Raw genomic sequence first — 17,545 nt, forward strand, 5'->3', positions numbered from 1 at the left:
TTATAGAGTTTTACATGGTCGTGTCCGAACCTCTATCTGGACATTTGTGATGTTAGCAACCTGTTAGCTACTATTGAGCTTATTGTATATGGATCCTGTATCCCAGTTTGATGTATTTCTTTGTATATTTCGTGGAAAACTCCAATAAAATCTTTTTGGAAATAAAAAAAAAGCCCCCCTGTGATTGGGCAGGAAGAAGAGAGGGGAGGGGCTGGCACCGTGGCTTTATGCGATGCTGGAGCTGAGACCAGAAGGTCCAGCATTGGAGCACCAGAAATATAGCATGAGCTATGGGCCAAATCCACAAAAGGGATACGACGGCGTAATTGCTGTAACGCCGTCGTATCCCTGTTCCTAACTATGGAACTGATCCACAGAATCAGTTTTCCATAGTTAGGCAGAAGATCCGGCATGTGTAAGGGACTTACACTGCCGGATCTTAGGATGCAGTACCGCATCCGCCGCTGGGGGCATTTCGTGTCGAAATGCCGCCTCGGTATGCAAATTAGCACTTACGGAGATCCACGAAGCTTTTCAGCTTCGTTTTTTCTCCGTAAGTTTTAGTTTGCATACGCAAAATTAGGGCTGTTTTACATGGTGTAAAGTTAGTACACCATGTAAAAGCAGACCTTTCTGTCCAGCGACGCGATTTTTTTTAAATTTAGAATTTTTTTTTTCCCGCCGTATCTTTTTTTTTTTTCCCGACGCAACTTTATTGACCCGTCGCAATCCACAAAGCTCGGCGTAACGTAATTTCGCGATATGCACGTCGGGAAAATGATGTCACGAGCATGCGCAGTACGGCCGGCGCGGGAGCGTGCCTAATTTAAATGGGAATCGCCCCCATTTGAATAGGAACGCCTTGCGACGGCGGAATTTAAGTTACACAGCCCAAAATTTCTAGGTAAGTGCTTTGTGGATCAGGCACTTAGGTAGAAATTTTAAGGCAGTGTAACTTAAATGGAAAAAATTAAGTTAGGCACGATCTTTGTGGATTTGGCCCTATGTTCCAGGAACTCCGTAAAAATAAAAATTGTAAAATTAAAAGAGATACATCCAAGATGGCATGTCCATGTACTATCCATGTACTATCAAGCACATTGTATAAAGTGGCTGAACTTTTTGAGTTTAGCTTTAAAGCTGAGGTGTGGGCAAAAACTTTATGGGGGGCATTAGTTAAGCACCAATAATGTACCTGACTGGATCACAGCAATCACATCATGTTATATAATGTGAAACTCCTTTGCCGATACGTAAATAAAAAAAATTAGATACACAAACACCAGTAACCAGCTAACACTAATATGTGCTTCACATACTGTATAAGAAAACGTGTGAGGCCCTGTTATACTTTATTAATCACATCATGTTCCTTGCCGTGCAGCTCCTCCATTCAGAAAATGTCTTGTAAATAATATAAGGCTTTCTTTAATTAGACACCAGTTGGGCACATATCAATAGAGGTACCTTATTAGTACATAGCTAATGTCCCAGTAAAGTTTTTTTTCCCCCACACTTTAGCTTTAAAGGCCACATCCAGGTACACTGAAACAAAAAGGTGTGTGAAACCTTACATGCATGCTGCAGAGAAAGACCTTTGAGTGGAAGCAGCGGTCTCTTTGCAGAGGTCAAACACGCCTCCTGCTGATGCAGGCATTTTGCACTTATTGAGTAGTGTGGCTCTGTTGTATTACTATAAATAATATAATATTATTCTATTTATATATTAAAAATACCAATTATTGGAATAACCTAACAATAACAAAAACAAATTGGGTTATTTATTCTAATAAAGGTATTTTTGCTCTTTTTTTAGTAGGTAGCAGGTGCATATTATGTACTTGTTAACTACTTGTATGTTTTCTCTTTTTTTTTTTTTTGGAGGCTACTTGAAGCTTAATATATTATATATTACTGTCCAATTTAAATATAATTTTGAAGTCAGGGTTTGCCTCTCATCTTAGTTTGGTTGTTTTAGCTCCTGACATTTTCTTTTTTTATTGAGCTATTTTTCCCTCTTATTAAGTGATAAGGAAATATATATAAAAACTTTAGTTCAGGGCTCGACAAATCCCGGTCGCCAGGGCGACTAGAAATAGGGTCCTGGCGACTTGGCTTTTTTGTGAGCTGGCGCCATCTGGTGGTGAGCCGTTGGTATTACAAGTTATTACCACTAGATGTGTAAGCTGGCGCCATCTGGTGGTGGCCGTTGGTATTACAAGTTAAGCATTACAAGTTAAACAGCAATTCTAATGTAATCTTTCACTATTTTCACTGACATCTTCTTCCCTCTAATTAGAACCCCCAAACATTATATACATTTTTTATCCTAACACCCTAGAGAATAAAATGGCGATAGTTGCAATACTTTCTGTCACGCCGTATTTGCGCAGTGGTCTTACAAGCGCACTTTTTTGGGAAAAAATTACACTTTTTTTAATTAAAAAATAAGACAACAGTAAAGTTATCCCCATTTTTTTAATATTATGAAAGATAATGTTAAGCCGAGTAAATTGATACCTAACATGTCACGCTTCAAAATTACGTCCGCTCGTGGAATGGCGACAAACTTTTACCCTTTAAAATCTCCATAGGCGATGTTTAAAAAATTCTACAGGTTGCATGTTTTGAGTTACAGAGGAGGTCTAGGGCTAGAATTATTGCTCTCACTCTACCAATCGTAGCGATACCTCACATGTGTGGTTTGAACACCGTTTACATACGGTGCGGGCGCTGCTCACGTATGTGTTCGCTTCTGCGCGCAAGCTCGTCGGGACGGGGCGTGTTTTCTGGCTCCTAACTTTTTTAGCTGGCTCCTAGATTCCAAGCAAATTTGTCAACCCCTGCTTTAGTTTTTTAAATCTACACGCAAAAATATACCGTATTTGATTTTAGTGTTTGGGTTTGGAAACTTTTTTATTCAGAATGGTAATACCGTCCCTGAAAAACATAAAACAATATTATAATTTCAATAGACTTAGCAGTCTGTTATTGCCAAAGATTCAATTTCAAAAGAAATATGACTAGATGTGATCAGCATAATGGTCAGAACAGTGGATTCATTCAATTATAGATCTTCTTTAGCATATGAGCAGCTACAGTAGTGGACCAGAGCTATCGGTCTGAATAATTCTATTAATCCAAGGTTGAGGAAAAACAGGTGAAATTTGTTTAACCGATTGGGATCCGCGCTATGGACGAAAGACGTCCACAGCGCGGCTCTCAAGTGCCGAGTGGATGTCTTTAGACGTCCTATTGTCATTCCCTGTGCACGCTGCTGGGGGCGCGCAGCGGGGAAACAACGTGCCCGGCGCATCGCTCGGGAGCCGATGCGAGTGCCTGGCGGCCGTAATGTCCGTCAGACACCCGCGATCGGCGGTGACAGCAGGGACGTGGAGCTCTGTGTGTAAACACAGAGCTCCACGTGCTGTGAGGGAGAGAGGAGACCGATCTGTGTCCCTTGTACATAGGGACACAGCATCGGTCACCTCCCCCAGTCAGTCCCCTCCCCCCACAGAGTAAGAACACAATGAGGGAATACATTTAACCCCTTCCTCACCCCCTAGTGTTAACCCCTTCACTGCCAGTCACATTTATACAGTAATTAGTGCATTTTTATAGCACTGATCGCTGTATAAATGTGAATGGTCCCAAAATTGTGTCAAAAATGTCCGATACGTCCGCCGCAATATCGCAGGCCTGACAAAAAAAATCGCAAATCGCAGCCATTACTAGTAAAAAAAAAAAAAATCATAAATCTATCCCCTATTTTGTAGGCGCTATAACTTTTGTGCAAACCAATCAATATACGCTTATTGGGATTTTTTTTAACAAAAATATGTAGAAGAATACGTATCGGCCTAAACCGAGGGAAATGTTTTATTTTTTTTAAAAAAAATTGGGATATTATTATAACAAAAAGTAAAAAAAAATATTGGGCTGGATTCAAGAAGCAATTGCGCCTGTGTAACCATAGTTACACAGGCGCAATTGCTTACTTGCCCCGGCGTAACGAATGCTCCTGATTCAGGAACCTCGTTACGCCGACTGCAGCCTAAGATATGCGCGGCATAAGGCTCTTATGCCCGCATATCTTAGGCTGCATTCTTGCGATGGCCGCTAGGTGGCGTTCCCGTTGTGCTCAGCGTATTGCATACTAACGCCGATTGACAACGTTGCGCGAGCCCTGCGTACGCAGTTTACGTAGTTTCCGTACGGCGTCTTTCGCGTAAGGCAGCCAATGTTACGTATACCCGTCGTTCCCGCGTCACGAAATTTCAAATTTACGTACTTTGCGTAAGTGATTTGTGAATGGCGCTGGACCCATTCACATTCACTTTAAAGCAAATGACGTCCTTGTGACGTCATTTGCCGCATTGCGCGTCGGGAAAGTTTCCCGACAGAGCATGCACTCTACGATCGGCGCGGGAACGCGCCTAATTTAAATGATTCCCGCCCCCTACGGGATCATTTAAATTGCGCGCGCGTACGCCGGGCATTTTGCCGGCGCGCCCACGCAATTTACGGAGCTACTGCTCCGTGAATCAAGGGCAGCGCAGTAATTTTGCGGGGGCGCAGGGCAAAATCGTTGCCCTGCGCCTCCGTAAAAAAAAGCGCAATTCTACCTGAATCCAGCCCATTGTGTTTTTTTTCAAAATGTTCTGTTTTTTTATGTTTATAGCGCAAAAAATAAAAATCGCAGAGGTGATCAAATACCACCAAAAGAAAGCTCTAATATAATAAAATATAATTTGGGTACAGTGTTGTATGATCGCGCAATTGTCATTCAAAATGCGTCAGCGCTGAAAGCTGAAAATTGGTCTGGGCACGAAGGGGGTTTAAGTGGCCAGTAATGAAGTGGTTGAATAACTTTCATCAGTCAAATATAGCAATAGCTGTCAGAAGAATAAAAAAATAAAAACATGTCAACGTAGACAAACAATATTTCAGACACCTACGGTATGAACTGCCATAACAGAGTGCCTATCTGAAAATCTACAGGGTAACCATGGGGCTCGAAACAATGCTACTAGGAAACAAAACAACACCCAAGTAGTAGAGTAGGTATGAAATTACTACTATTAAGTCCCTAACAGATATCCTATTCATAGTTGGTTGGTGTTGTAACCTGCACAGAAAAATGTGCAAAAGATTATAAAAAGATATATAAATTTGTTACTGCTACACTACAATCCTAGACAACAAGACGGCTGAGTTTACAACCACTGGTATGAAATAAGCTGATGGAAAAGTCCCTAATACATAGGACATGTATTCACACAAATTCCCTATACTCACACACATGGTGAGGGCACCAGCCCCCATCCTCTCTGGAAGAACTGGTGTAGATGGAAAGGTAAATAAATCGCATCACACAAATGTCCAGAAAGTCCAGGAGCCTATATATCTCATCTTCATTGTGCTTAGAGCAAATAATCCCTTTAAGCAAAGACCTAGCAAATTGGTATTGCTAGCTTTCTACACTGCTCTTTATCCCTGACTTAGAAAAATCCACATGGCAGGGAACAGCACTATCCAGAAGAAATCTGATCCCATGGCTGCTATTGGTGAATGCAAAGGGGTCATGTGACTGGAGTTTTAACTCTATTAGCAAAGGATGGAGATAAGTCACGAAAGCCATGGAGTGCAGGGCTCATGTGACAATAAACATTGTCACACCCACAGCCTTCTTGTGTTTACGCAGCAACCAGTCTGAGAGAAGAAATTCCTACATATTAAATCTCCTTTTTTTAGTAAAATTCTAAATTGCAGAAAGCTATAGCCAAACAAAAAATAGAACATAAGGTTCTGCTTCTTGGATTGGATATTGAATTCTATCAGTGGCGGCTGGTGCTCAAAATTTTTGGGGGGGCGCAAACGAAAAAAAATAAAAAAATTGCAGCCTTACTGTGCCCATCACATGCAGCCACTGTGCCATCAAACGCAGCCACTGTGCCATGCCACCAAATGCAGCCACTGTGCCATCAATTGTCACCGCTGTGCCATGCCATCAAACACAGCAACTGTGCCATCAATTGTCAACAATGTGCCATGCCATCAAATGCAGTCACTGTGCCATCAATTGTCACCACTGTGCCATGCCATCAAACAGCAACTGTGCCATCAATTGTCACCACTGTGCCATGCCATCAAACGCAGCCACTGTGCCATCAATTGTCACCACTGTCCCATGCAACACAGCAACTGTGCCATCAATTGTCACCACTGTGCCATGCCACCAAATGCAGCCACTGTGCCATCAATTGTCACCACTGTGCCATGCCATCAAACAGCAACTGTGCCATCAATTGTCACCACTGTGCCATGCAACACAGCAACTGTGCCATCAATTGTCACCACTGTGCCATGCCATCAAACGCAGCTACTGTGCCATCAAACGCAGCCACTGTGCCATCAATTGTCACCACTGTGCCATGCCATCAAACGCAGTCACTGTGCCATGCCATCAAACGCAGCCACTGTTCCATCAATTGTCACCACTGTGCCATGCCATCAAACGCAGCCACTGTGCCCCTCAATTGTTGCCACTGTGCCAATTGTCACCACTGTGCCCTTTAATTGTCACCACTGTGCCCCATGATGCCACTGTGCCCATTGTCACCACTGTGCCCCATGATGCCACTGTGCCCATTGTCACTCACCACTGTGCCCCATGATGCCACTGTGCCCATTGTCACTCACCACTGTGCCCCATGATGCCACTGTGCCAATTGTCACCTCTGTGCCCCATGTTGCCACTGTGCCCATTGTCACCTCTGTGCCCTTTGTCACCACTGTGCCCCATGATGCCACTGTGCCAATTGTCACCTCTGTGCCCTTTGTCACCATTGTGCCCCATGATGTCACTGTGCCCCTTTCCCTGTAAAAAGCACTTACCTGAGGATTCCATGTCCTCCCTCGATGTCTTCTGCGCTGTGATGAAGCTTCAGCCAATCAGGTTCCTGATAACCAGAATCCGGGAACCTGATTGGCTGAAACGGCCGTTTGTCTTATGCAAGGAGCGCAGATTGCCTGCGCTCCGAGTATAGACATCCGAGAGCCGGAGAAAAGCCTATCAGAGCCGCTGGCTTTGATAGGCAGTTCCCCTCAGCCAACCAGCTGCCGCTATTCGGGTAACCGGCGTCCTGGCAACCAACCAATAACATACATTCGTGCATTCGAATGTGTGTTATTTGCGAGAGGGGGTGGCGCTGCAGCGCCCTCTATAGACGGCCGCCAGAACTGCGGTTAAAATGTCAAAATTACATTTTAGCCGAATAAAAGTTCTTAAAGGGCCCGTTTTTTGTTTTTTTTTGTGACTGTGGGAGGGGGGGCGGCGCCCGTGCGTCCCTATGGACGGGCCGCCACTGAATTCTATACTGGTGGGATCAGGGCTGGTGCAAGGATTTTTGACAGTGGTTCTCAACCTTCTAGTGCCGTAACCCCCTGATAAAATTTCCCAAGTTGTGGGGACCCCTAACAGTAAAATTATTTTTGTAGTGTGGGCTGTCATCACCCAAGGCAAGACAGGTAATTTGCACCCCTAGCCCACATCCATTTAGCGCTCCCTGAGTCTTTTTAATGGCAACTATAATCACAGGTAGTGTCACTCACTGTCTCCGGCTTCACTGTGTTTCCGACTTTGTGGCATCTCGTAGCAGTGACACCGATGCCGAAATCAGGAGACAGGGTCTCCTCCAGCCCCTCCCACTTCACATTCCTCACCAGTCAGCTGAGTTCTAGTCTTTGCCCCCCAGCCATGGCATGAACTGAATGGGCGACTGCGAAGAGGCTGAGTGGGCGGCTGCGGGTTTCAGGAACAACCCATCTGGGTGGCCACAGGCTCCAGGGATAGCAAAAAGGCTGGGAGAGTTATGCGGGCTTCAGGAACAGAACAGGATGCGGTGACCCCTGGCAAATCCTCATTCGTCCCCCGAGGGGGTCCCGACCCCCAGGTTGAGAACCACTGCTCTAGGCGAAACCTCATTTTACCGCTACCCCCCTTGGCTTCACCCCTGACCCCACCCCCTTTGCCCTGCCCTGCCCATGTATACCCCACCTCTTTGGGTGCTCATCAAATGCAGCCTCACCAGCGCACATCAATGAATGTTTGCTTGCTTCAATTCATTCGGGAGTTGGGACAAAGACACAGTCCTGCGCCTCTGACACTATGTGCGAACGGAGTGGCGGCTACCTGCTGATGCCAAAACGTAGTTGCTTGCTGCAGAGAGAAAAGAGTAGGAACACCAGCGGCCGGGCGCCCCCTAGGCAGCAGTGCGCCATAGGCAGCTGCCTAGTTTGCCTAGTGGTAGCACTGGCCTTGGGTGGGATAATTACGTTTTTTGGGGTCATTTGATAATGTGTCCAGGAAAAAAAAAACTTGAGCTTTACTTTACTTTAACTTTGATAATTAAGTGTTTTGGGGGTCATTTAAAAATGTGTCCAGGAAAAAAAATAGCTTGAGTTTTACTTTACTTTACTTTTACTTTACTTTAACTTTGATAATTAAGGCCCGGGTTCTCAGAGGACTTACGACGATGTAGCGCCATGTACGCCGTCGTAAGTCCGAATCCGAGCCGTCGTATCTATGCGCCTGACTCTTAGAATCAGTTATGCATAGATATCTATTACATCCGACCGTCGGAGCCTAACTGCATTTTTACGCTGGCCGCTAGGGGCGTGTTAGCTGATTTACACGTCGAAAAATGCCGTTTATGTTAGGCTTTTCCCGGCGTAATGTTGCCCCTGCTATATGAGGCATAACTGCGGCGTATCAATGTTAAGTATGGCCGTTGTTCCCGCGTCGAAATTTGACAAAGTTACATCGTTTGAGTAAGTCGTACGTAAATGGGGCTGGACGTCATTTACGTTCACGTCGAAACCAATGACGTCCTTCCGGCGTACTTTGGAGCAATGCACAATGGGAAATTCCACGGACGGCGCATGCGCCGTTCGGGAAAAACGTCAATCACGTCGGGTTACAGTGCATTTACATAAAACGCGTCCCCCTGATCCAAATTTGAATTAGGCGGGCTTACGCCGGCCGATTTACGCTACGCCGCCGCAACTTACGGAGCAAGTGCTTTGAGAATACAGCACTTGCCCGTCTAAGTTGCGGAGGCGTAACGTAAAGCGGATACGTTACGCCCGCACAAAATTACGCCGCTGTGCGAGAATCTGGCCCTAAGTGTTTTGGGGGTCATGTGCCCAGGAAAAAAAATAGCTTGAGTTTAACTTTAACTTTACTTTAAACTTTTCCTTTAGCGTCACTTTAACTTTGTTGAAATACAAAGTTAAAGTGGATGTAAACCCAATTTTTTTTTTTTTTTTTGCTGTCACATTGTAGAATTAAAGATTTCCTATCATCTGTGCCCAGTCTTGCCAGCTCTGAGCAATCCTCTTTTATTGTTCAGTGAAATAAAACAGACTTACAGAGGAAAACCTTATGCCGCGTACACGCGATCGGTCCATCCGATGAGAACGGTGTGATGGACCATTTTCATCGGTTAACCGATGAAGCTGACTGATGGTCAGTCGTGCCTACACACCATTGGTTAAAAAATCAATCTTGTCTGAACGCGGTGAAGTAAAACACAACGACGTGCTGAAGAAAACAAAGTTCAATGCTTCCAAGCATGCGTCGACTGGATTCTGAGCATGCCTGGATTTTTAACCGATGGACGTGCCTACAAACGATCGTTTTTTTTCCCATCGGTTAGGAATCCATAGGTTAAATTTAAAACAAGATTGCTTTTTTTTAACCTATGGATAAATAACCGATGGGGCCACACACGATCGGTTTGGTCCGATGAAAACGGTCCATCAGACCGTTCTCATCGGTTTGACCGATCGTGTGTACGCGGCATTAGTCCGTTCCGCCCCCTTGCTGTGAGTGACAGGTTATTTACATATCTCATGCACTAGCTTGGAGACAGGCATTATTTTTTAATTTCCTCTCCCACTCCTTTTCTGAAGTCATGTGGTTACTTTTCTGGATTTTGACTGGATGTTACTGATCATAGCAAAATTTAGTGAAAGAAATACACAGGACAAAATGCATGTTGACAAGGGGAGTGTAGAAAAGAGCGGGCAGTCTACTGACATCACGACTCCACCCACTGAGCTCCAGACAACAGACCCACCCACAGAATCTGCAGTTTTTTCAGTTCTTATAACAGACAGAGGGGAGACATTTGACAGGTAAAGATACATGCAGGAGGCATCTATAGCCTTATAGATCAGCACCATGGCAGTAGTTTAGAAAGGATGAGAGTGGGTTTACATCCATTTTAAAGTAAGGCCTCGTACACACGATAGGTTAACCAGAGGACAACCGTCTGATGGACCGTTTTCATCGGTCCAAACTGATCGTGTGTAGGCCCCATAGGTTATTTAACCATAGGTTAAAAAAAAGCCAACTTGCTTTATAATTAACCTATGGATTCCTAACCGATGGGGAAAAAAACGATCGTTAGTAGGCACGTCCATCGGTTGATAATCCACGCATGCTCAGAATCAAGTCGACGCATGCTTGGAAGCATTGAACTTTGTTTTTTTCAGCACGTCCTTGTTTTACGTCACCGCGTTCTGACACGATCGTTTTTTTAACTGATGGTGTGTAGGCACGACGGACCATCAGTCAACTTCATAGGTTAACCTAGGACAACGGTCCTTCAGACCGTTGTCCTCTGGTTAACCTATTGTATGTACAAGGCCTAAAACTTAAGCTACTTTTTGATATGCATCCTATGCATTAAAGCGGAGGTTCACCCTAAAAAACAACTTTCTATCATGTCATCCAGCATACTAGCGCTACAGCATTTTTGCGCTGTACTCACAGTTTAATCCATTAGTTTTGTTTCAGACTCCCGCGGGGAAAGGCGTTTCTATGAAGAGGGGAACATGATTGACGGCCGGCTATGGCGCGTCACGCGTTCCGAAAATAGCCGGAGTAGGACTCGGCTCTTCACGGCGCCTGCGCACAGACTAGGAGCTGACTGCGCAGGCGCCGTGAAGAGCCGAGTCCTATTTCGGCTATTTTCGGAACGCGTGACGTGCCATAGCGGGCCGTCAATCATGTTCCCCTCTTCATAGGAATGCCTACTCCCCGCGGGAGTCTGAAACGAAACTAAAATAAAAATAAAGGCATACTGTAGCTGACGCTAGTATGCTAGATGGCATGGTAGACCAAGATTTTTTTTTTTAGGGTGAACCCCCGCTTTAAAGTGAAAAAACATCCGAGGGTTCGGGGGGGGGGGGGCGGTACCGTCGGATGTTTTTTCACTTTAAAGCGGGGGTTCACCCTAAAAAAAAGTTCCGCCCCCCCCCCCGAACCCTCGTTTTACTTACCTGACCCCCTGAAAGTCCCGCGGGCGTCCACGTGATCTTCTTCGGTTCCCAGCCTGGCCGTTGATTGGCTAGGCTGGACGGATTGATAGCAGCGCAGCCATTGGCTGGCGCTGCTGTCAATCACAGCGGATGATGCGGCACACCGGGGGGCGGGGCCGAGTGATACAGTCGGCGGCTATGGCCGCCGCTGTATCACGGGAGCGCGCTCGCAAAAGCTTTCCACCATGCGAGCTCGCTCGCATGAAGGTGGAAAGCTTTTGCGAGGAGGAGCCGAGACAGTCGCATAACGTACAAGTTGAAATAGGCCCCCCATACGTTTCTAATTTGCATGAAAGCCACAGCATACAGTACACAGGGATATCCACTCTTCCCTGCCCCCACATGGCAGTACTCAGGCTTGACAATGGGTTAATTAAGCACCAAGAGCTGTGATGATGGGCGGCTCTGTCATGTGTTCCTCAATACCCAAAAATATCAGGTATTTTGCTGAGCCTTGGAGGCAGATCATGGTGGCCATGGAAAGGTTTAATGTCGACTGCAAAGCAAACCTATTACTTTGCCTAGTACTAGCAGCTGAATAGTATAGGTATGTTTGTTTTATTTATTGCTATTGCATCAATTAATAATTACGCTTCACAGTTCTGCAATAACATTTTCACAGTGTCATTGACTTTGAACTGCTGTAACTTCAAACCAGAGCAAAACAGAGGTGAAAAGATGATAATCTGAACAAAATCATCACAAACATGATTAGACTGCCTGTGTAAGGCCCCGTACACACCATAGAATCCATCCGCAGATAAATCCCAGCAAATGGGTTTCAGCGGATAGATCCTATGGTGTGTACACGCCAGCGGATCTGTTTCCGCTGATATATCTCCCCTGGGATGGATTCCAGCAGATCGAATATTTGCTGACATGCAGAACATATCCATCTGCTGGAGTCCATCCCAACGGATGGATCCGCTGGTCTGTATAGACTCACCGGATCCATCCGTCCGAAGGGATCCCCCGCATGCGTCGTAATGATTCGACGCATGCGTGGAATTCCTTATATGACAGCGTCGCGCACGTCGCCGCGTCATAATCGCGGCGACGGCGCGACACGTCATCGCCAGAGGATTTCGGCGCGGATTTCAATGCGATGGTGAGTACACTCCATTGCATTAAAATCTGCTGAAATCCTCGAGAGGATTTATCCGCGGAAACGGTCCGCTGGACCGTATCCGCGGATAAATCCTCCCGTGTGTATGGGGCCTTAGATACCATAATATCGTAATGTAACAATATACATAATATATTAGAAAAAATGTAAATGCTACTAAATTGTAAGATGCCTGAAGTTGGGGTAAACTGGTGTAGCACCCGGCTCCTGATGACCAGGCGCTACGTTTAAATTTAGTGTATGTCTGAGCTGGTAGTTAGCTCAGACTTTGGAATGATTGAAGATAAAACAGCCTCTGTTCCGGCTATAGCTGTGTTTGAAGGACGCATGCGTCGAATCATTACGACGCATGCGTGTAATTCCTTATATGACAGCGTCGCGCACGTCGCCGCGTCATAATCGCGGCGACGGCGCGACACGTCATCGCCAGAGGATTTCGGCGCGGATTTCAATGCGATGGTGAGTACACTCCATTGCATTAAAATCTGCTGAAATCCTCGAGAGGATTTATCCGCGGAAACGGTCCGCTGGACCGTATCCGCGGATAAATCCTCCCGTGTGTATGGGGCCTTAGATACCATAATATCGTAATGTAACAATATACATAATATATTAGTAAAAATGTAAATGCTACTAAATTGTAAGATGCCTGAAGTTGGGGTAAACTGGTGTAGCACCCGGCTCCTGATGACCAGGCGCTACGTTTAAATTTAGTGTATGTCTGAGCTGGTAGTTAGCTCAGACTTTGGAATGATTGAAGATAAAACAGCCTCTGTTCCGGCTATAGCTGTGTTTGAAGGACTTCCCACTGTTGCCTGTATGTGGCGTTACCACCCCAGGCCAATGTTGGAATACAAGCAGGCCAAAGTATATTGGGTGCTTTTCCCAGGGAACAGCCCAGTGGGAGTGGTCTCCACGCTGGGCATGCTGGGGAAAGGTACTTAAGGGGCAGACGCCATTTTTTGGGGCTTTTTACCTCGTGGCCCTCCTGGGCTCGGGGTATGTGATGGTTGATTTTCAGCCGCGGAGCCGCGGAGCCACGTTGTCCTGACTGGGGCCTGCACTTTGGAGGTGGTCCTGCGCTGTCTGTCCTAAGGGAGGAAGCCACTCAATGGAGGAAACCAGGGGAGGACCTGTCCTGGAGAGGACCAAGCGGAAGGCTGGTATCTCGGGGAAGGCCTGGTGACTTTATTGGAGGATGCACTGTTACCTTACAGTGTGCCGGGTCGGCTTAAAGGGGTTGTAAAGGAACTTTTTTTTCCCTAAATAGCTTCCTTTACCTTAGTGTAGTCCTTCTTCACTTAGCTCATCCTTCAATTTTGCTTTTAAATGTCCTTATTTCTTCTGAGAAATGCTCACTTCCTGTTCTTCTGTCTGTAACTACACACCGTAATGCGAGGCTTTCTCCCTGGTGTGGAGAAAGCCTCTTGAGGGGGGAGGGGGCGAGCAGGCAAGTCAGGACACTCTCTACTTTGCAGATATTAAAAGGAGCTGTGTGTTAGTGGGCGCCTTGACACTCCTGCGCGCCCTCTCCCCCTCAAGAGGCTTTCTCCACACCAGGAAGAAAGCCTTGCATTACGGTGTGTAGTTACAGACAGAACAGGAAGTGAGCATTTCCCAGAAGAAATAAGGACATTTAAAAGCAAAATTGAAGGATGAGGTAAGTGAAGAAGGACTGCACTAAGGTAAAGGAAGCTATTTAGGGACAAAAAAAAAATTCCTTTACAAACCCTTTAACCACTTTAGCCCCGGGCCTTTAGGCAGCTAAATGGCCAGGCCAGGTTTTGCGATTCGGCACTGCGTCGCTTTAACAGACAATTGCGCGGTCGTGCGACGTGGCTCCCAAACAAAATTGGCGTCCTTTTTTCCCCACAAATAGAGCTTTCTTTTGGTGGTATTTGATCACCTCTGCGGTTTTTATTTTTTGCGCTATAAACAAAAATAGAGCGTCAATTTTGCTATAATAAATATCCCCCAAAAACATATATAAAAATGTTTTTTTTCCTCAGTTTAGGGCAATACGTATTCTTCTACCTATTTTTGGTAAAAAAAAATCGCAATAAGCGTTTATCGATTGGTTTGCGCAAAATGTATAGCGTTTACAAAATAGGGGATAGTTTTATTGCATTTTTATTTTTTATTTTTTTACTACTAATGGCGGCGATCAGCGATTTTTTCGTGACTGCGACATTATGGCGGACACTTTGGACAATTTTGACACATTTTTGGGACCATTGTCATTTTCACAGCAAAAAATGCATTTAAATTGCATTGTTTATTGTGAAAATGACAGTTGCAGTTATGGAGTTAACCACAGGTGGCGCTGTAGGAGTTAGTGTTCACCTAGTGTGTGTTTACAACTGTAGGGGGGTGTGGCTGTAGGACTGACGTCATCGATCGAGTCTCCCTATAAAAGGGATGACTTGATCGATGCAGCCGCCACAGTGAAGCACGGGGAAGTAGCGATCGCTCCGTTCTTCAGCTCTGGGGAGCGATCGCGACGGAGCGGCTATAAACGAATAGCCGCCGCCATCGTCCCGGATCACTCCCCGCGGGTATCCGACCGCCGCATGTAGCGGGGGGGTCCCGATCGGACCCCTGACCCGCGGAAAGGCGGGGACGTACCTGTACGCCCATCTGCCTGTACGTGCCATTCTGTGGACGTACATATACATGCGGCGGTCGGGAAGTGGTTAAAGGCTCTAAACTGTAAGGCTGGATATCCGAATACTAAATCCTGTGGCAGAGGATTCTGGAACAGTTCATCGTTATCACACTAAAGTCTGTGGCAGAGACTGTTATTCTTTCTTTTTGTCCGTGCATCACCCCGGCTGCTAGGTCAGTGAGAGGGGCCTATCCGGGTGAGCAGTACCCGGAGGAAAGTGGCGAGTGTGACTTTTGAAGCTTAAAAAGTTCCCCAGTGATCTGCATTGAGTGCCTGAACCTTCCCCTGACCCTCCATCGCTCTACCTGTGCAAGTTTGTGTGAAGTAAAGCTTAACAAAAAGGATTACAACTTGTGTGGACATTGAGGTTTCTATAGACTCTCATCCCCTAGACAACGAATGGTGAGATAACGTGCAGGCCCAAATCTAAACCAGCAGCTCCTTCGGGGGTAGTCCTATACTGGGTGAAAGCAACGATTTGCTTAGAAAAACTAATGTTAATTAGACATAGATGCAGGTACCCAAAATGGGACCACCTCACTATTCTGTGTAACCTTACACTGTGGCTACTTCACTAGTTCTGTTCTACAGACTATGTACTTTCACCCACACTATTTTACCATGCGCCACTCTTCATTTTGGGTTTACCATACCTGGGCTCTGAGCTGCAGGCTGTGTGCTTTCACCTGTACTATAACACTATTCCACTTTTCACTCTAGGTCTATCTCCCTGAATCGATTATGTGCTGCATGCTGTATGCTTTCAGCTGAACTACTACAGTCTTCTACTCTTCACTCTGTCTCCCCCGGGCTCTGTGCTGTAGGTTGTGTGCTTCCACATGCACTCACTCTGGGTCTATCTCCCCCAGGCTCTGTGCTGTAGGTTGTTTGCTTCCACATGCACTCACTCTGGGTCTATCTCCCCCGGGCTCTGTGCTGTAGGTTGTGTGCTTCCACATGCACTCACTCTGGGTCTATCTCCCCCAGGTTCTGTGCTGTAGGTTGTGTGCTTCCACATGCACTCACTCTGGGTCTATCTCCCCCGGGCTCTGTGCTGTAGGTTGTGTGCTTCCACATGCACTCACTCTGGGTCTATCTCCCCAGGCTCTGTTCTGTAGGTTGTGTGCTTCCACATGCACTCACTCTGGGTCTATCTCCCCCAGGTTCTGTGCTGTAGGTTGTGTGCTTCCACATGCACTCACTCTGGGTCTATCTCAGATCAGAGGTCTCCAAACTTTCCCAGGAAAAAAAATGTTTATTGTCCTTCAGACATTAGGGGGGCCAGACTGTGGTCCACCGGAAACATAAAACGCCTCAGTGTCAGTGGGAGTAAACAATGCCTCTGACTTGCTGGTCAGTGGAAGTTAGGCCCGGTACACACGAGCAAACATGTACGGTGAAAGCGGTCCGTCGGACCGTTTTCACCGTACATGCCTGCCAGAGGGCTTCTGTACGATGGTTGTACTAACCATCGTACAGAAGTCCGCGCGTAAACAATACGCGGGGCGTGTCCGAAACTGGCCCGCGGACCAGTTTCAGCATACATGTTTGGTCGTGTGTACGGGGCCTAAAAGTAAAAAAAAATGTATGTCTGGTCAGTAGGAGCGAGAACAGTGCCCTGTCATTGGTATTGGAGGAAAAGTGCCCCGTTGTTGGAGTCATTGGAAGGAATAGTGCCCTGTTGTTGGAGTCATTGGGAGGAATAGTGCCCTGTTGTTGGTGTCATTGGGAGGTATAGTGCCCTGTTGTTGGTGTCATTGCAAGGAATAGTGCCCCATTGTTGGTGTCAGTGGCAGGAATAGTGTCCCATCATTGGTGTCACTGGAATAGTGCCCCATTGATGGTGTCAGTGGAAAAAATGCTGCCCCAAGGGCTGAATGAAGGCAAGCACAGTTTGGTTGTTATTTGATGTGATGCTTAACGCAATCTGTTTAATTTACATTATCCCTTCTTTCTGTATGTGGATGATGGCACTGTAATTAGTTTAATACAAAAAAACATCTAAGTACCTTTTTTCCTAATTGATAAACAGCTGTCATATGACCCATCTCTTTCCCAGCCTGTCTGTAAGGAAACAGCAGCAGGAGGAGCTTATAGTTCTACTGGTCACATAAACATCAAACAGCCCTTGGAATACAGAGGAAAAATAAATAATTAATATCAATAAACTATTTTAAATTGTCATACAAATATATATTTGAAATAAAATATTTATTATTTTTTGGCAATAACATGGTGTACATGGATTTCTGTCCGTCACAGGCCCCTCCAGCCTGTGCCTTAGAAAAACAGGAAGGTGAATCCACCATCAATCAAGATTTTATATTCCACCCATATTTTGTTTAGCTGGTTAGTGGGCATGGAGG

General features: G+C 45.9%; 1 protein-coding gene across 1 annotated transcript in view; it reads right to left on the reverse strand.

Moving 5' to 3' along the window:
• Positions 1-5,491, reverse strand: part of FAM13A (family with sequence similarity 13 member A) — a 266,776-nt gene extending 261,285 nt beyond the window's left edge. Inside the window, exon 1 of the mRNA XM_040327495.1 lies at positions 5,299-5,491. Coding sequence (XP_040183429.1) covers positions 5,299-5,325 — 27 coding nt within the window. The 5' untranslated portion in view covers positions 5,326-5,491. The remainder of the gene's footprint in view (positions 1-5,298) is intronic.
• Positions 5,492-17,545: the final 12,054 nt, after the last annotated feature.

The sequence above is a fragment of the Rana temporaria genome, chromosome 1, assembly GCF_905171775.1.
Source record: "Rana temporaria chromosome 1, aRanTem1.1, whole genome shotgun sequence".
Classification (NCBI taxonomy): Eukaryota; Metazoa; Chordata; class Amphibia; order Anura; family Ranidae; genus Rana; species Rana temporaria.